This window comes from Micropterus salmoides, unplaced genomic scaffold (genome assembly GCF_014851395.1).
Source record: "Micropterus salmoides isolate LMB-PRFRI ecotype aquatic unplaced genomic scaffold, ASM1485139v1 Ms_hic_scaffold_5, whole genome shotgun sequence".
Taxonomy (NCBI): Eukaryota; Metazoa; Chordata; class Actinopteri; order Centrarchiformes; family Centrarchidae; genus Micropterus; species Micropterus salmoides.
In genome coordinates this window covers 21,281,014-21,300,808 of record NW_024044237.1, presented here as the reverse complement: position 1 = coordinate 21,300,808, position 19,795 = coordinate 21,281,014, and the positions used below count along the sequence as shown (strand labels likewise).

General features: G+C 40.9%; 1 protein-coding gene across 1 annotated transcript; it reads left to right on the top strand.

The window, feature by feature from the left end:
- The first annotated feature begins 3,548 nt into the window (after nucleotides 1-3,548).
- Nucleotides 3,549-19,520, top strand: ehd1a (EH-domain containing 1a). Its single transcript, XM_038699387.1, has 6 exons — nucleotides 3,549-4,337; nucleotides 9,312-9,409; nucleotides 14,689-14,930; nucleotides 15,522-15,692; nucleotides 16,801-16,965; nucleotides 18,413-19,520. Exons 1-6 carry the CDS (start codon nucleotides 3,949-3,951, stop codon nucleotides 18,944-18,946), a joined length of 1,599 nt encoding a protein of 532 aa, XP_038555315.1. The 5' UTR covers nucleotides 3,549-3,948; the 3' UTR covers nucleotides 18,947-19,520.
- Nucleotides 19,521-19,795: the final 275 nt, after the last annotated feature.

Genomic DNA, 19,795 nt, shown 5'->3' with positions numbered 1-19,795 from the left:
TGACAACTTACCCTATGTAGTGTGACAATTTACCTGCCGATGGGGCAAATTGTCACAAGTGCACACTCTCTATTCAACAGTCTACAGCTCCATAATGAGATAAGATATGAATATATAATGAATACAAAACTTCTGCCCAAGACTTCATTCTTTCATTTGGTAAGAAGTATGTCTTTATCTAATTTTGGAAAATGTGACAGTAGCAGGAGGAAGATATGACACACTGAATGAAAGTATGAGGAGGATGTTTGAAGTGCTTCGAGCTCTGATGGATGGTGTCTCTCATTGGCTGCTCTTCATCTTGCATGATTGGATGCCATCCTCATGTGTCTGTGGGTGTTTAAACACAATGCAATTTGCTGACTTTTATGAGCAGGTTGGGTCTGTTACATATTTACAGTAAGTGTAATGATTAATTTTATTCTCTCCCCCACGCAGTCTTAAGCAGCCCTCATCCACGAGTCCACCATTACTCACGGACTTCTGTCTCAGCCTGCTCACTTCACTGACTTCCCTCCTCTTTTAAAAGCTCACCCACTAGCTGTTTTTCTCTCGTGCTTACCATTTATTTGTTTGGCTTGCTTTTCCTTGCACTTTCATGTGGTTATTTCTGTTCTCCATTTTTGAATGAATGACTGAATTGAGCCTCATTTGCCGTTTTTACTTGGTGAGTATGAACTCTTTATATACTACATTTTAATGTGGCTAATGAACTAAAAATTAGCAATCAAAGAAGCTTTTATATTTCATCATACTATCAACTAGTCACTGGAAGTGCATTCATGTTCTCTGATCAGTGAAAAGTCAATAACTGATCATCCTATGGGCAAATTTGCAACCTCATGTGAAGTAAACCAAATGGCTGCAAAGACATAGATATTCAAAAAATGGTAAAAAGCTCCTGATGAAATCGTTGGTTCATTCTGTAAATTAAGTTAAATTGATTGTGTTTATCATGCATTACCATGCAATGATTATTAGCACAGCTGATAATGGGGCCAAAATCTGTTTTTCACACTTCATTTCAGACAGAATTAAAGTCCTTGTACCTCTTATATCTGTCTCAACCAACTGTTGGAATCTTAAGACTGACTGAAATATAATCTGTTGATTTTGACTCTGAAGTTACCCAAACTCTTGTCAACAGGGTGAGAGTGAAGATGTCTAGTAGTATTGAGTCAAGCCTGCATGATAAAAATATGGTACTTCTTCTCAAACTTGATTTTCTGTCAAAGCATTGACCAGATCAGATTCTCTGGCAAGACTTGAAATTAATGTGCTTTCATCATTTATTCACATTTGAGTGCTGAGATTCACAGATTCTCTGATAACACTTTCATAGTGGATTTGTCCAGTAAAAAGCTGAGTCTGCAAAGTTGAAGGAGATAATAGGGGTGAAGGTCTATTTAGGCTACCCTTAAATTGCTTTACAGCTCTGTTTTTTTTACAGAAGGAGAGCGTTAAGGGTCAAAGCTCATTTGGGATACGTTAAGAGAGATTGTGGGGAACTAAGTAGAGGAGATGCACACAAGGAAATAATGCACACTCGTGTTTACAACGTGTTCAAACCCATCTCAATGCCTATACGTAAAAGATAAAAATTTTTACAATTGGACTAAAGGCTAAAATTCATTCACTGGGACGGCACTCTCTCCTGACTCCTAGCACACTTTGATTGAGTGAATGAATGATTTTATTGGTGTCATAAGGGTCGCATGTTTCTCAGAAACAGTAAAAACCAAGATCAGGAGACATAAGGCTATGGTGGAGGATATTTTTATTAGGTGTGGGTGGTTTTATCACACAAGGGCCCAGATAACAAAGTATGCAGTAAAAGGATTTTGTTTCTTATTGTGAGTTAAGCCCAACCAAAAGAGGGCAGCATTACTTCATATGTGTGATTCTTCACATGGTGTCATGTATCTCAAATTTGTTGCAATATGAAATTCTTATCTTTGAACCGCTGATGCAATCCGACAGTTTAAGGGTATTGTAACAATCATCTGGTTGTAGCCTCAGCTGGGGACTTGAACAATTCACAATCCATACAACACACATGTCAAAGGCCAGAGGAGCATGTTTAATGTGCATTTTAAATTGTTAAATTAGTATAATCACATCTGGGAAAAAAACAGTTTTTGCTCACTTAATATAGGCTATATTTCTAAACAATTAAAGTAACCTCCAGCAATTTGTCTCATTGAATAGTAGAAGTCAGCAGAAAACTATACAACCAATATTGTGGTGAAATGAATAGGACCACCACCATGTTCTCATGATCTGCATGCGCCGTTAGCTGTACTGTTTCTGTGGGTCTCACCAGCTGTAACAGCATCTCCATATGGAAAAACTCTGGCTTCCAGTGGAGCTGCTGTTATCTGTGGAGGGACACCTCTTGTCATCGGAAAACTGCTGGGACTCTCTGTAGCTTACAGTTCACACAATGTGACTTCCAAAAGTTAATGGGTTGTGTACATTAAAGTCTATTATATTTGTTGTTTTTCCATTCTGTGCCATTTTTATGCTTATTTCTGTGCAGATTGCTCTTTTCAATAAAATTTTATTGATCCCTTAAATCCTGTATACCTGTCTTTCTTTTTCATTATTGTGCTGTTTGTACAGAGAAAACACAAACACCTCACCTTATCATTATCATTATTGTGTGTGTGTGTGTGTGTGTGTGTGTGTGTGTGTGTGTGTGTGTGTGTGTGTGTGAGAGTGTGAGAGAGAGAGAGAGAGAGAGAGAGAGAGAGAGAGAGAGAGAGTGCTTTATGTGTGTGCAATCCATATAAAGTAGCTGTCTGAAATCAAAATCAAAATCAAAAATACATACACCATGAATAGAAGGAACACTTTTTCCTGCAAAGTGAAAACAAAACTGAAAATGAATGTAGGTATCTTTGTGACCATATCTGTGTTCAACTATATATAGCAATTTGAAATTAAACCCAAAACCACATATGTATGTGAAAGTGACATAATATCTTAAAACATTACTGGAAGTTTCACTAGCATTAGTGCATGAATGCTGTCAATAAATGTCCATAGGCTATAGGTCAAGACATAGTATATCAGAAACAAATGAAATATATAACGATGTCATACTGACATAATGGCACCATAAAAGACAGGTACAGAATAGAATATTTGTGAGAGGATGTTTATGTTAAGACAAAAAATGGATATATGTATTTTTATCTTACTATAATAAAAGGTCGTGTGTGTTATTCTGTTGAAACCCACGAAACAATAGAGCTATTCGGTGTCAGACTATAAACTTTTCTGAGGCTCAAAACAGAAACTCCCAAACTGAAAATGGTGAAAAATACACAGTAAAATACAAACAACGCTGAAAATGAATGAAACATTGTGACTATTTTAACGTGAAGGATTGTGCAAATAAAGACAATTCTGATCAATTGTGGAATTTAAAGTTGGGGAGCATAAACATACACGAATATAAACTATATTGGAGACTACACTGGCTGTCATTGTTGAGGCTTTTATTGTGAAAAAAATGTTATGTTTCCGGTATCCGTGTGCCAGCCTTCTTTGGTGGGGTTCACTAACTGACAGCGGGTTGCTAAGTGAGTTAGCTAACCGTTTAGATGAGGTGTAACGGTTGTACGGTCACATTTGTGTAGCAGTACACTATATATAGCTACCTAGAGCTAACCTAAGTATTTATAGTGAAGTGTAGTTGGCTATTTTACGTTAGCTAACGTCAGATAAAGAGAGAGTCGTCCCTAAATGAGTGAGTCGTAGTGTGTGACTAGCTAGCGAAGAGGAGGGTGGGAACAAAAACTTCCAAAACCTCGCCCAGCCGTTGCTTCACTCCAGCAGGCAGCTACTCTCTTGACGGTGTGAGAGATCCACACCACTAAACCAGATACTTATTCAAGGGGAGACTGACACAGTTGTGTCAACCAAGGCCAAAAAACAGTAACCATGTTCAGAAAAAACTTGAAGAAGGATCCTGAGCTGTTTCAGAACGTGTCGGAGGGGCTGCGACGGCTTTACAGGACCAAACTGTTCCCGCTGGAGGACACGTATCGATTCCACGACTTCCACTCCCCTGCTCTCGAAGATGCCGACTTCGACAACAAGCCCATGGTCCTCCTGGTGGGTCAGTACTCTACCGGAAAAACCACCTTCATCCGGCACCTCATGGAGCAGGACTTCCCCGGTATGCGGATTGGCCCCGAGCCGACCACGGACTCTTTCATCGCGGTGATGCACGGTGAACAGGAGGGGGTGATACCGGGTAATGCTCTGGTTGTCGACCCCAAGAAGCCCTTCCGCAAACTCAACGCCTTTGGCAACGCGTTCCTTAACAGGTAAACCCAGTGCCGAGTGCCCAGACCCCATTAAAGAGCTTACACAGAACAATGTGAAAAATGTAATACACTAGGATTAGGGCCACAAGAGACCCACAGTTATGTATTAAGGCGTGAATGAAATGAATATATGTCGCGCCAATGCCATGCTGGTCTTGAAACGTCAAGAGTTAATACAGCTGTGTGTTAAGAAACGTGTCATAACACCGCACTACCCGTGATTTAAATGCCCTCCCTACAGGTTCTTACATGTAGCACACTTTTTCTCGAGGTAAAATCACAGTAATGTGCTCTTGCACAATGTTCCCAGCAGTCTCAGGGCCAAGTGTGCGTGAGAGTTTTCTCTCTGTCATCATCCCCAGAGAATACGGGTGTTTAGTGTCAATAGCTTGGTGAAAGAACCACCCTGTGTATGGCAAAGCAGAGAACAGGAAGGTGCTTTCCATCACCTTATACCACCTGACAAGGAAGCCCTTTACTGACAGTTTACATTAGCCCTTGCCACTCTTCAGGCTCTCCTTCCTAAAAGCACCTGGCAGAGTCACTGGAGACAGATCGTTTTGTCCCAACCTCACAGCGTGGGCCCCTTGAGCATAGAAATACTTGCTTGTGATGCCTTTAGGCAACAAGCTGACTTTGTCTTATCCTTTAATGTCATTGCCATAAGTTTTGTCCCCCCACCCCATATATATGTTACTTCATATATGTGTTACTTCATCAAGGCTGAATGAATCTTATCACATAGGGTTAAAGGTTTTGGTGTGACTGTCTTCCTTGTAGTATTGTAACGCTGAGTCAGCAGATGTTTCACTAAGGTTATACTTAGGGTGTCAGTACAGTCAGCTCATTGGAGTCTGATCCACATGACTATTAATCCAGACAGTCTGAGGAAACTTCCAGATCACTTCCCAAAGTTTAATGAATCAATCAGAGTGACGCTTCAGCCAGATGTCAAAAAACTTTCTCATGGCCAAAAAAAACCAAACTCATCCCTGTCTAAAGCAGCAGCAAAATAAAAGCAAAAGAGAAAGTTAAACAAATGGTATAGAGAGAAAACCTGACCGGTGGTGTGCTTTTAAACAAGGAGAGAGCAAAGAAGGACTGCTGAAAGACTGCCAGCGTTTCTTAAAGTCAGAGTGCAAGGTGAGACAGCACAAGCAGGGTGCTACGAGTCACAGCCAGTGTGATGCTGCTTGCGGAAAGCTAAAACACCTTAATGCAATCTATTGTGTGAGGATTTGTGATGACATCAGATGACTAACATCCGAATGTTGCTGGTATCAACCAGCTGGCTTTATAGAGGACATGAGTATACCCTCTCTACCCAGTAAGCCAGTGTGATGTCACCCTGCACAGGAAAATCCAACCAGACGGACGGGCAAATACAAATGACTGTCGTGATCTTAATCTGTTATTAGCTTCAGATTATCAAGTGGGTTGTGTAGCCGCATGCTGGTTTAGTACAAACACTCAAGGTGACACTTCCCCAGTATTTCCCATTGTCCACTGAGATCCTTTCCTTCAATTATGTGGCGTCAGTGTTTGTGTTATCTTGCATGAGCGCAAGCTTCTGGCAAACTGCATCAGTCAAACTCAGAAAGTGAAGCCATGCAGTTCAGATAACTCTTTTTAAAAGTGCATGGGGTGTTGGGACTTCAAAGGCCACTATTCACCCCGCTGGAGTTTATTACAGACTTGAGTGGAAACCAGATAAGATTGTGTATAAACAAAGGCTATTGTCCATTGTAGCATCATTTGTCAAACTGTTGGACACAGTCCTGTGATATTATGGGACTTGTGTGTCACTTTGAATTCGATCTGCATCTTTGTCTCAGAGGCATATTCATGCTTGAGGAGTCATGCCTTGGCTTAGGGAAAGCTCACATGATCATACGTAGCAGAATATGTGTGTATATGGCAATAGAAGGTGCATTACCTCTCTGAACCTCTCTGTGTATATGTAGGGCTAATATATAATCAATCAGATGTGATAACATGTAGCCTAGAGCAGGCCCACAAACTTCTGTAAGGAACCAGATCCAGATGAACATTTGGAACTGGGCTGTTTTTGGCTCACACTGTGCCAGTTTTCCACTTTCCTCTCAGGAGGCTAAAAGTATTTTGGATTCAACTGTTGGTTGTTTGAATGGGTTTTTACTCATAAAAGCAGGTAGGCGGTATCAAAGATCAGTAATGACTGATTTAAAGGTGGAGGAGAAGATACTGCGTCAGAGGAGTACACAGGGCCTTGGTCAGTGTGTTGGCAGTTCCACTGTTTAGGTTTTTAACCATAGTAATTCACCATGCAGATTAGCCTTTAACTACCATCCTCAGATATGACTTACCATCAGTATAATCAGTTATTTATGAAGAGAGTAAACAGAAATCAGTCATGAGACCCATGCACCTACAGTTGGCTCTTGGATTTGGTAAACCCAAAAGGATACCTTGCCAATTTTTCCATCTTTTTTGTTTTGTACCAGCCTGGTTTCAGATTTCATTCCTTTGCATGTGTACTGATTTGTACGAAAGTCTATATCATACATGTTTCCATAAAAGTAACCCACATAAGTACTTCTCTTCCACCTCCACAAAAACATGCATATTGTTTAGCTTTTGTTCCTTTCTAGTTAAATGCCACTGCAGTCAGAAGACCTCTGTGTGTTTGTGCTGCCTGTAAGCCATTAGTTAGTAAAACCAGAGTCAGCAAAGTTTAAGTTCCACACTGGCCCACCCTGGCCTATCCTGTCCCGCTTTGTCCTGTCCTGCTCATGGCCTGTTATTCCAGGACACTGACTCTGCACTTTGCCGAGATAGGGTACGGCCTTATAGAGCAGGAAACAAACAAATACACATGAGGATAAGTGTAGGTATAAATATATATATATATATAGAGATAATTTATACACACACACAAGACAAGATTTTAGAGGAAGTAAATGGAAAAGTGTCATCTCTTTGCACATCTCCTGCGCTAGCGACAGCCGCCCCATTTCCTCTCCTCTACAGGAAGTTGAGGTTAAGATGTGCTGGAAGGCCATAGGTCAAGAGGTGGGGCAAGAGAGGAAGAACTTCCATGAGCTGGAGCCAGACCTCTACTTACATGAGAGGTCTGATCTAACCCAGGCCTTCATGCCTCACAGAGAGGATGGGTTTCTCACTTTCTTGAGACATAATCAAACGTCGACGGGGCTCAGGTATTTCTAGACTCTTGGTGGCCCCCGTGGCTGGTAGGGTCCTCTGCTTCAAAATTTCCAGCTCGAGTTCATCTGAGCATTTTTCCCCCTGCAAGCCCTGTGTGGAAACTGTAGGGTTAGATAGTTAAATGGAAAACCTGTGCCAAAATTCCAACTGGTTATCATAAGCCATCAGCTATGAGAGGGAGCGGAAAAACCTGCATGTTTGTTATCTTTGGCAGTCACTGTTATTGTAATGTAATGCCATGCATAGGGCCTCCCTCTTATATTTCTTTGACTTGTTCATTGTCCTTGGATTTTTCCTTTTTCCTCCCTACATGTGGTATGGGATCTCTGTTAGGGTGATGTGTGTGTGTGTGTGTGTGTGTCTGACCTCCGTATGGTTACTGTAGGAATGTAAAAGCACAGTTCTCCCAGTCTTATGACCCAGTGCCTCTGAGCTCATGTTGGGAGTATCGGTTCAGATTGAGTGAACGGGCAGCAGAGCGAGAAGTAGTACTCTGTGCTGCTTGGTTCCTTAACAATCCCCTTCTTTGTCCGAAGTGAGACACCGTGGGTTTATGCAAAACCACTCATCCTCTGTGTATATCTGTCTGTGTTTGTTTGTGTGTGTGTGTGTGTCTTGACTTCCCTTTTTAAGTTTAAACCCCAGTGTCCCATCTTAAAAGAGGCCATTGTGCAGTGAATTATGTTGGACTGGGAATGACTCAGGCCTACAATTTGAAACGTAAAATGGATTGTCCCAGTGTTTCCCTAACGTTCAATGGGGACCTACAAGCAAGTCATCCCCCATCCCCGCTGTTTGGAAAACCTGACTATATTATCAAGCAGTCTCACTGTTTTTGTAACTACTAAACTACATTCAAGGTGTCAACTAGAGCTGAAACAATTAATCGATTAATAAATTAGCCGACCAGCAGAAAATGAATTGGCAACTATTTTGATAAATCGCAATAATAATTAATAAAAGTCATTTTTTGGTCAAACTGCCAAATGTTTGCTGATTTCAGCTTTTTAATTGTGAGGATTTGCTACTTTTCTGTGTCTCATGTGACAGTAAAATGAATATCTTTGACAAAACAAGCAATTTCAAGACTTCAACCTTGGACTCTAGGGCATTGCAACAGGCATCTTTCAGTATTTACTGACATTTTACACACCAAAGTAGATTCAGATTCAAATAGAAAATGATTGGGAAATTAATCAATAATCAAAGTAGCTGTTAGTTTGTAGCCGTAGTTTGAACATAAGTTTTAATTGGCACTGCCCAAGGAACTATTGGCACCGGCAAAGGGACTGCAGGTGGGAATTAGCTTTTAGCTATATCTGGTACAACATTGTCCCTGTCAAATAAATATAAACAAATCCAACACCGGGTATCAAGTGTGACGTTTGGAAAAACTTCATTTTTTCATTTGGCATTATTATTTTAATATGTACCTACTGTTGAGCTAATTATATAAATGGGAACATTGTATAACTTCCGAAAAGGGAAGCACCCTGAATCCATTAAAAAAAAAAAAAGAAAAGAAAATTCCATTAACTACTACTTTGTGTTTTAGTTGTATATTTTTTCCAGCAAGGGAGTTCCACTAATGTAAGCATATGAGCATAAAGGTTGTTACTGAACAGCTCCAGAATAATGTCTGTTTAACACCAAGCTTATGTGTAAACACAGTCACCAGACTGGTTTTTTGCATCTCTCTCTCTTTTACTTTCTCTTTCTCCCCTCCGTGCCCTGTGCTGACCCTCTCTCTTCCCTGTATTTTCTTGGCAGGTTCATGTGTGCCCAGATGCCTAACCCAGTCCTGGAGAGCATCAGTATCATCGACACTCCTGGAATCCTGTCAGGGGAGAAGCAGAGGATCAGCAGAGGTCTGCCTGATGTGAACATTAAACTTCACCTGCTCTATCACTCACCTACTTATTAGTACTACTGCTGTCAGAGCCACACCCTCTGTGGTCATAAACACTGAAATACTTGCCTTGCACACATGTCAAATAAACCCACAGGAAGTTGCAAGTTCAAATATGAGAAGGAAGCATGTGTAAACAACCCTAATACTCTTCCTGTCTTTAGGCCTAACTCTAGTATTTCTGTGCATGTGCTCTGCAAAGTTAACTCTAGCAGTCTAGCTCATTTAGCTTTCAAACCTGTATTTAACTCTTAAAGCCCTCAGGTTAAAGCCTAAGCAAATAGGTCATGTGATCAGATGGAGCCCTTCACAGTTTTACAGTAACAAGGAGAGGGTGCTAAACACTTTGAAGTGCATTTCCTGTCTCTCTACCTTTGGTTTTCTACCCAACACTATCCTCTGTCACGTCCTTCCCCCTTTCTTTCTGTATTCAGATTGGCCTGGAGCTAGGTTTATATAAAAACTGAATTAACGGCAATAGTGGAAACATTTCCTTTATGTAGCCTCTGTACCCTTTCTACTTGTCCTATGCTATATCATTTATCACTTTATATCTGAGTCGTTTCCCTGTGCTGTGTGGAAATAAATCCGTTCATATTTTTATCCATTTCTCCACAAGCTCTAACCCCTGTGTGACCTGCAGGGTCACTTCAGAATTGCCACGTACACAGTTTTTCTTTTACTTTTGATGATCACAGGCAGAAGATAACAGTGCAGCTGAACGCAGCTTCTGCTTTTGCCACCTGATTTGAGCCCCATTTAGAGGAAGCGCAGATACAAGCAGTAGAGTTTTTGTGTACTCTAGGGAAAGGATGTGGAGTAAAATGGCAAACATAGCAGAGAATTTCCCAAGACTGCCCCCCTCCCGCTTCCACTAAAGCCTGTGTTGCACAGAGAGCTGATGCAGTCAATGAATCTGCTCTTTATTATTAATTTCCCACGAGACATAGCAAAAAGGAAACGAGAAAAGATATTAGGAAGCACAGCTTAAATGACTGAAAATGAATCAGCAACTATTTTGATAATTGATTGATTTTTCAAGCAGAAATGCCATATATTTTTAATATCTTTGGGATTTTAACTGTGGAAGCTCAAAACAAACAATTTGAAGACATTTTTCGCTGTTTCCCAACATTTTATATATTTTTTATACCAAACGTTTAATCAATTAATCGAGAAAATTATCCATGATGGAAAAAGTGTTTGTTTTAGACCTAATAAGAAGCAGTTGGAGCGATGGAAAGAGTACAGATAGCTGGCAAAGACACTGAAAAGGCCAAAGAAGCAACTAAACCTACAAGCGTAAATGAGCCATCTGATAAGAAACCAGGAAGTGTTTGTGTGTCTACATGAATAAAAAGGCTGGTTCATGTCAAGGTGACTCCATCCAAAAAAGAGGATGAGCAGACAAAATCTGATGCCTCTTACCTCAGACAGTTTTGTTTCTATACAGACATACATTCTTACTCTCAAAGACAGACACACATACACGTCACCCTCTTAACTGTTTCTGTATAAACACAGATACAGTACTACCCAGACATACTGTACTGACTGTGTCATATATAAACAGGAATGATTTGATTGTGCAGCTGAAGTGTGACGGGCAAGCGTGCATGCATGTGTGTGCATGTACTCAACATACTGGCTCGATTGACCAGTACGTTCTGAAGGTCTACTAAAAGTCTAAAAGAACATTACATTCAGAAATGGTGAGATTGTGTTGTGCATAAGAAGCCAAGCTTTTTCATTGCATAATGCTTTTTTTTGTGGATTATTTTTTGATGAGGTCAGCAAGTATGCCTCAATGCTTGTTCCTGAGGGAACCATGAAGTGAAAGCTATAATGAGACTGACTTTCCCACTGTCACTGGTCATGGCTTAACATGTATACACAAACGTTTATGCCATTTATCAACAATTCTCAGAAGTTAAGTGCAGCATTGTTTTAAAGGTGCTGTATGCAACATTCACTGCCACTAAATGTGGTACTAGAGCACCAGCATCTTGGATAAAAACAAAAGGGCGCTGTGGCCCACCAGGCTCCATTGAGAAAAACTTTTATCTAGCAAATCATGGTAAAAAAAACCCATCTCATTCAAAGTGGACAAAAACAAAATAACTCGGCAAACTGTCTTTCTTAGTCTTTTTACAGTTCTAACCATCTCTTTTTGAAATAAATCACAGTTAGATGAGAATAGAATCACTCCACTATATCTCTACATACCAGATAGTTGTTTGCTGCTAAATTAATGTTCAGAATCTCATATACAGTACCTCTAAGGAATAGTTTGACATTTGGGGAAAATTCGGGTTCTTTCCCAGATTAAGATGAGAAGATTAATACCATTCTCATGTCTGTACGTTAAATATGAAGCTACCGCCAGAGAAGCTTAGCTTAGTTTAGCTTCGAATAAAGACTGGAAACAGGGGGAAGCAGCTAGCCTGGCTCTGTAACAAAAGGTCACAAAAGACAGACAAAAAAGTAATGTAAAAGCAATATCATTACTTTGTGCTCTGTGAAGTTGTGATGGACATTTTTTTTACTTTTCTAGACTACACCATTAATAAGGAAAGTTAGTTGGCAAATTAATAAAAATCATTGGTAGTTGAACCTTAATTTAATAACAACATATATGTAGTATGTTAATTACTGAGCTTTACAACTGGTTTGTTGCCTTTGGACAGAGCCAGGCTAGCTGTTTCCCTTTATCTCCAGTATTTATGCTAGGCTAAGCTAACTGGCTCCTGGCTATAGCTTCATATTTACTCTACTGACACAATAGTGGTATTGATCTTCTCAGCGTGTGTTCAGCATCAAACTGTTCCTTTTAATTATCCAGGAGATGTGAATGTATTTTTTAATGAGACTACACAACAAGCAGCTCAAATTGGTCTTTCCACTTCTCTGCTCTCTGTATCAGTGATTGGCACATTGAAGTCCAAATTTGTAATTCGTGTGTGGGTGTATCCCTGCATGTCTGTGCATATGGTGGAGACCGAGCAGTTGTTGATGCTACGTGCTATAAGTAAGCCTAAGTTTGAGCAGCTGTCTCTCTCTCTCTCTCTCTCTGCCTGACACGTGTTAAAAACAGACTTCAGAGACATTGAGTCCTCGGCTTGCTCCCACAGGGATCTTGGACTTTAAATATTCCCCTTTTATTCCCCCTTAGTTTCATATGTCGTCATGCGCCCAAACAGGCACAAACTCCTTTGCGCCGAAGGTGGTTTCCAGCATCCATCCACTATGGCCATCTCTTGTTACATTGTTACTTTCACTTTTACTGTGTGCCCCCCACCCCATCCCCATCTTTCTCTTTCTTTTTTTACTCCTATCCCTCTCCCTATTCATCGCCATTTCATTTTCGCTCCATCTGTCTACTGTATCTCTACGTTTCTTTTATATACATGTGCTCAGACGCAGACAAAAGCCAGCCATGTTGGAATGCATGTGCAGCAGATCTGGCGCTGATGAGTAGCCAAGATGAGCTTTCAGAGCAACTGCATTCTTCAAATGACACACGGACACTAATGAAAACCATAATTCCCTGTTCATTACTCCCTCCCCAGCTCCTCAAAGCAAAGGAAACCTGCAGAAAAAGGCCTGTTTTATGTAATTTGACTTAGTCCCCTTGTTACTGAAATTACTAAAGGAAGTGAGTACATTGAGTTTCTTCAGCAGTCACATGTGTGTAGCACAACGCAGTTCAGGCCTTGACACTTTTTGGTGTTATCATCATAACTGACACTGCGTAACATTTGATCTTAACCCATGTTTTCAGTGTATATCTCAAATGCTTGCTCTCTTGCTTACTCTTTTTTATGTATCATTACTCGCAAGCTTATTGTTTATAAAGCACATTGCTGAAAATGTTCCCTGCTAGAGGTCATTTCTTTGCTAAGGCTAGTGCATGCTGTAGATTGACAAGTCAGGTTTTCCAGAGGGACTCAAGGTTCAAACTGTCTTTAACTTCTTTCACCTCCTCTGCTGTCTCAGTAAAGCTAGTTAATAAGTAACCAGGGGAGAAAGCTCTGTCTAAACACTATCAATAAGACTGAATGGAGAACTCGCAATTAAACCTGCTCCAACACACAATTTAATGACTGATTGGAGCAATTGAGCTATTTGTCAGGTTGAATTCTTGTATTTCTCCTACACTACACCTATCACTACTTGGTTTACGCCTGATATTTGTACGCACAGTACTAATGCAAAATGCGAGCTATGCTTTCACACTGACATGAGTGGGGAAAACAGACAATCCACTGTAAGTTAGTTCACATGCAAGCTGGCCACCTCACTGTGCATCTTCCTCTGTACTCACCAGTTATGAATACCTCGTCCTGGATTTATGTTTCACAGGTGATTCTCATCTGATCAGAAAAGATGTTGATATTGACTGGGTCTGTAGCAGTTGTTGTAAACTAAAACAGCTCTTACGCTATAAGGACTCTCTATCAGACATCTTATAGTGACAAGTGGTCTGTGCAAGTACACAACTGCTGGAGTATTGTCCCATGATATCAGTGAACTTTGCAGTCACCTGTATTAGGAATTTCACTAAAAGAAATGTCTTTCTGTGAAGAGATTCATGTCTGAAATGCATCTAAACATAGAACACATTTTACCACATTGTTGATCACATGACCTGTCACAAGCAATTCCACTGATATATTGGCTTATTAGTTGTCAGTTAAGTAACTAGAAATTGCAGTACAGAAATGCCAAACTAGATGTGCGGTACTCTACATATCGGATTTGTCTATTAGAGAGCATTGTCGAGTTCCTACTTAAAATATGTCTTGGTCACAATTCTTCAAGAAAACAGATCTAAGGGATGTGTAAAGATTGTTTGTTTACGTGAAAAAAATGCTATCTGCTGATATATTGTTGTAATTAGGCTTCCAAATATCAATATCAGTACTGGCTTCAAAAAATCCACTGGTACTCAAAATAATAAGGATCAGAGTGGCTGACATGATATGGCATCCTTAATCCAAATACTGCCTGTCCTCACTCAGTGTGTGAAACAGCATCCTTTTGGAAAACTAATGTCAGACTATTTTTTCCGACCTTAATACATACTAGATTTAAAGTTATTTCACCTTGTGTCAGTTCAAAGTAGTGAACAATCTGTAAACAAAGATAACTGGTCTATAGTGCGAGTCATTATCACAACAATGTCTGTGCAGATTCCCTTCTTTAAACAGCCGGCCTCTTCTCCTTTCCTCTCTCTAGGTTACGATTTCGCCGCAGTGCTGGAGTGGTTTGCTGAGCGCGTGGACCGCATCATCCTCCTGTTTGACGCCCACAAGCTGGACATCTCGGATGAGTTCTCTGAGGTGATCCGAGCCCTTAAGAACCATGAGGACAAAATGCGTGTGGTGCTGAACAAGGCGGACCAGATTAGCACTCAGCAGCTGATGAGGGTCTACGGAGCGCTGATGTGGTCTTTGGGCAAAATCATCAACACGCCCGAGGTAAAAAGTTTTTGATTTTCCTGTTTGTGTTTTTGTGTAATTGGCAAATGTATTTAAATGGACGCCATTTCAATCTCATTCAGTCTTTGGTAGGCCTGGAAAGACGTCAAATTACGTTTCCAAGGATGCAGACAGATTTTAAGATTATTGATGCTAATGTTTGTCATTGTAACAGAAGAAATTTATGAGTGTAATAAAAGTGGAGTTTTTTTTGCTACCTGATACCCTGTGAAACAGCTTGTCTTATGATTTTTCCCTGACTGTTTAGTTAATGTTTGATCCCGGGCCACGTCCATAAACTGATCTCAGAGAAACCTTTGGATCGTGTAGAGAATTATTTATTGACCTTGAGAGTGTATTGTGTCGTGAAGCACAAAACACATATGTAGATTTTAAAATGTAATTGTGGCTTCACTGTCAACCTCACAGTACTTTATTGTCACACATACTGTATCTCTGTTATGAGTATACAAATGTATTTTTGTGTTTAACACATTCAAGACATATTGCAGTTTCATGTATGTGACCTCTGAAATCATTCCTATGAACAGTGGAACTAATGGTGATTAACTTGTGCAAACTTTATTGCAGGTGGTGCGCGTTTACATCGGGTCGTTCTGGGCCCAGCCCCTGTTGGTCCCAGACAACAGGAAGTTGTTTGAGGCAGAGGAGCAGGATCTGTTCTTGGACATCCAGTCGTTGCCACGTAACGCGGCACTACGCAAACTCAATGACCTCATCAAACGAGCACGCCTCGCCAAGGTCAGTACCAACGAGACTTGAGTCCAGAGTAATGCTAGCAGCTCTGTGAGGCACAGCGGTGCTTTGAGCTAAAAGCTAACGTCAGCATGCTAACATTCTCACAGTGACAATAACATGCCGATGTTTAGGGTGCTAACATTTTTAATTAGTAATAAATACAATGTACGTGAGGCTGAGGGGAATGTTACTAGTTTCTCTGGTATTTGGTCAAAAAAACAAACAGATTACTATTTTGACCTGATGATGGCGCTAGAGGAAAAGTCAGGTGGTTGCCAAAGTTACTACAGTTCATCAGGGAGAACATGAATATCTGTACCAAATTTCATAGCAATCCAGCCAATATTTGTTTCTTCACTCAAAACTGTACGCACTAGAGGAAAAGTCAGGGACTTTCACAGAAATCCATCCAATAATTGTTGAGATATTTCCATCAGGAACAAAGTGGTAGACTGACTAACATTTCCATCCATAGAGCCATGCTGTAAGAGTGGATAAAAAGCACCTGATCTTATTTTCACTGTCTTTTTCTCCTTCCCCACAAGAGTAGGATTACACAGAAAATGTACTGTTTTATGCAACTATGTGATGTGTTCAGTTTCTTAACTAACCACAGACAGAAGTGAGAACAATAGTATGTCGAAGATTAAAGCAATTTGATAAACTAGAAACCAGAAACACTTACAAAAAGAGAAGAGGGATTATTTGTTATTTCTGCTACTATAAGATACATATATTTCATAAACCCAACCCAACTTGGTTTAAGATAATCTGTGTCTCATGTGGATTTTCCACAAAAGGGTTGATTAACTTGTTAATCAATGTATCTTCTGTCTCAATGAAAGAGCAGAGAGGCTTCACACTGGCCCCTGTGAACAGGCACTGCACTAGTATCCATATATGTAACACCACTACTCGGTTAATTAACTCTGTTTATTAAGTCAGTTCATTAATTAGTTTACAGCTCAGTACATAACTGATTGTAACAACCCAGCCTTTACTTTGAAGAAATAAGTCAAAATTATAAAAATATAAATAACCCCACTCCACACAGTTGCAACAAAAGCACAGTTCAATAATCACAGAAAATATGTCTCTTGTTTGTGTTCAGGTGCAAGCTTACATCATCAGCTCTCTGAAAAAGGACATGCCCAGTGTGTTTGGAAAGGACTCCAAGAAGAAGGAACTGATAGCCAACCTGGGAGAGATCTACCATAAGATTGAGAAGGAGCACCAGATCTCACCTGGAGACTTCCCCAACCTCGCCAAGATGCAGGTGAGACAAACTGCGATGTATACTGAACAAAATTATAAACTCAACACTTTTGTTTTTGTCCCCATTCATCATGAGCTGAACTCAAAGATCTAAGACTTTGTCTATGTATGCAAAAGGCCTATTTCTCTCAAATATTGTTCACAAATCTGTCAAAATCAGTGTTAGTGAGCACTTCTCCTTTGCCGAGATAATCCATCCACCTCACCGGATTTGGCATATCAAGATGCTCATCGGAAAGCATGAGTATTGTACAGTTGTGCCTTAGGCTGGCCACAATAAAAAGGCCACTCGAAAATATGCAGTTCCATCACACAGCACAATGCCACAGATGTCGCAAGTTTTGAGGGAGCATGCAACTGGCATGCTGACTGTAGGAATGTCCACCAATTAAAAAAAATATATAAAAAAAATAAAAAAATAAAAAAAAGGAATGTCCACCAGAGCTGTTGCCTGTGAATTGAATGTTTATTTCTCTACCATAAGCTGTCTCCAAAGGCATTTCAGAGAATTTGGCAGTACATCCAACCGGCCTCACAACCGCAGACCACGTGTAACCACACCATCCCAGGACCTCCACATCCAGCATCTTCAGCTCCAAGATTGTCTGAGACCAGCCACCCGGACAACTGCTGTAACAATCGGTGTGCATAACCAAAGAAATTCTGCACAAACTGTAAGGAACTGTCTCAGGGAAGCTCATCTGCATGCTCGTCGTCCTCATCTCGACCTGACTGCAACTTTGCACTTTGAAGAGTAGTGGACCAACATTCCACAGGCCACAATCAACCACCTGATCAACTATATGAGAAGGAGATGTGTTGCACTGCGTGAGGCAAATGGTGGTCACACCAGATACTGACTGGTTTCCGGACGCCCCCCCCCCAACATTTTCGAGTGGCCTTTTATTGTGGCCAGCCTAAGGCACACTTGTGCAATACCCATTCTGTCTGCTCAGCATCCTGATATATCACACATGCAAAGTGGATGGATTATCTCGGCAAAGGAGAAGTGCTCACTAAGATTTTGACAGATTTGTGAACAATATTTGAGAGAAATAGGCCTTTGTGTACAGAGAGAAAGTCTTAGATCTTTTAGTTCAGCTCATGATGAATGGGGCAAAAACAAAAGTGTTGCGATTATAATTTTGTTCAGTGTAGTAGTATTTGATTGAATCATAACTGTGACTTTATTTTCGCCTTGTTTATATAAAGTGTTACAAAACAAATGTTTCAGAGTAGAATGACCTTCCAACCTTCACTCTCTTCACATCTTTGCCCTTCTTTCCTGCTCTTGCCCTCCAGGATGGGCCAGGACTGAGATGAGATTTATTTTTCCTGGTTTGTCAGGAAATCCTGTTTCTTGTATGCTGTTCTCATTGGTAACCATTGAAGACTGATCTATTTCTATCACCAATTCCTGTTTTCTCTCAACCCCCCAATTCCTTTAGGAGCTGCTGAACGGCCAGGACTTCTCTAAGTTTGCAGCGCTGAAGCCCAAGCTGCTGGAGACGGTGGAGGACATGCTCGCCAACGACATCGCCCGTCTCATGGCCATGGTGCGCCAGGAAGAGGCCACCATGCCCAGCCAGTCTGTCAAGGGCGGAGCCTTTGAGGGAACCATGAGCGGCCCCTTTGGTCATGGCTATGGAGAGGGTGCCAGCGAAGGCATCGATGAGCTGGAGTGGGTGGTGGGTCGTGACAAGCCTTCATATGATGAGATCTTCTACACCCTCTCGCCCATCAACGGCAAAGTGTCTGGCGCCGCAGCCAAGAAGGAGATGCTGAAGTCCAAGCTGCCCAACACGGTCCTGGGAAAGATCTGGAAGCTAGCAGATGTGGATAAAGATGGCCTCCTCGATGATGAGGAGTTCGCCCTGGCCAACCACCTCATCAAGGTGAAGTTGGAGGGCCACGAGTTGCCGCCCACGCTGCCTGAACACCTGGTGCCCCCGTCCAAACGTGGGACAGTCCTGGAGAATTAGAGGAACAGTGGGGAGAAGCCTGGAGACCAGCCGTGTCAGTGCTTTTCATCATGTTTAGGACTCTCCAGACAAAAGTCCAACCACAAGCATGAACAGCCTCTATCAAGCTGCGAGTCTCCAGGCTTCCTGACACACCACGAGGAGCTATCGCTGTGATCTTTTTCACCAGAGAGAGACTAGAGGGTTCAGGTGGGAGAGAGGGAGCTCCATCTTTGTGCATTAGATATCTATTAGAAATAAATGGAGGGGAGGGGGGATGATTTGCAAACTGATGAATAGACATCACTGGACCATGAACTGAGTAGTTAGAGGTTGCATGATGAAGGCTGAACATGGATTTGTGCATCCTGTGTGTAAAAGATGTCTTATAAGTATCAAGTCCATATTATTATATGTTGATCCAAAGAAATAAAGTTTTTTTTTTTTTCCATTTGGAGAGAGAAAGAGGAAATAAATCAAAACAGCTGTGTTATCTATATTTTTGTATTTCCTGACTGTTAACTTTGGCTCTTTCCAAATGCTTCCCTTCCCTTTATTTTGCCAGATAAATAAAAAGGAATACAGTACCATCTGACTCATGGTTTATGTAGATTTTTATTGAATCTTTCTATGATACATAACATTGATGAGTTCATCAGATGTTTGAGTTACAGGAGAAAGTCCCACTGGAAAAGCAGATAAATAATTAAAAACATTTGCACTTGTTTGTCATTGAGGGTCATGTGAAGGACTATCACCCAGAGGTCATACATAAGACATAAAGAGTCTTATTTTGAAATGCCCTCATTTTTGATAGTTTCAATGCAGTCTACTGCCCCCTGTAGGACAGAAAGCACCATCGTCAGCACT

What these genes read in the sequence shown, in the direction of transcription:
- ehd1a (XM_038699387.1), top strand. Translation starts at nt 3,949, where the DNA reads ATGTTCAGAAAAAACTTGAAGAAGGATCCTGAGCTGTTTCAGAACGTG. An exon ending in GAAGCAGAGGATCAGCAGAG is followed by an intron (nt 9,410 to 14,688) that starts GTCTGCCTGATG and finishes TCCTCTCTCTAG; the next exon opens with GTTACGATTTCGCCGCAGTG. An exon ending in AACGAGCACGCCTCGCCAAG is followed by an intron (nt 15,693 to 16,800) that starts GTCAGTACCAAC and finishes GTTTGTGTTCAG; the next exon opens with GTGCAAGCTTACATCATCAG.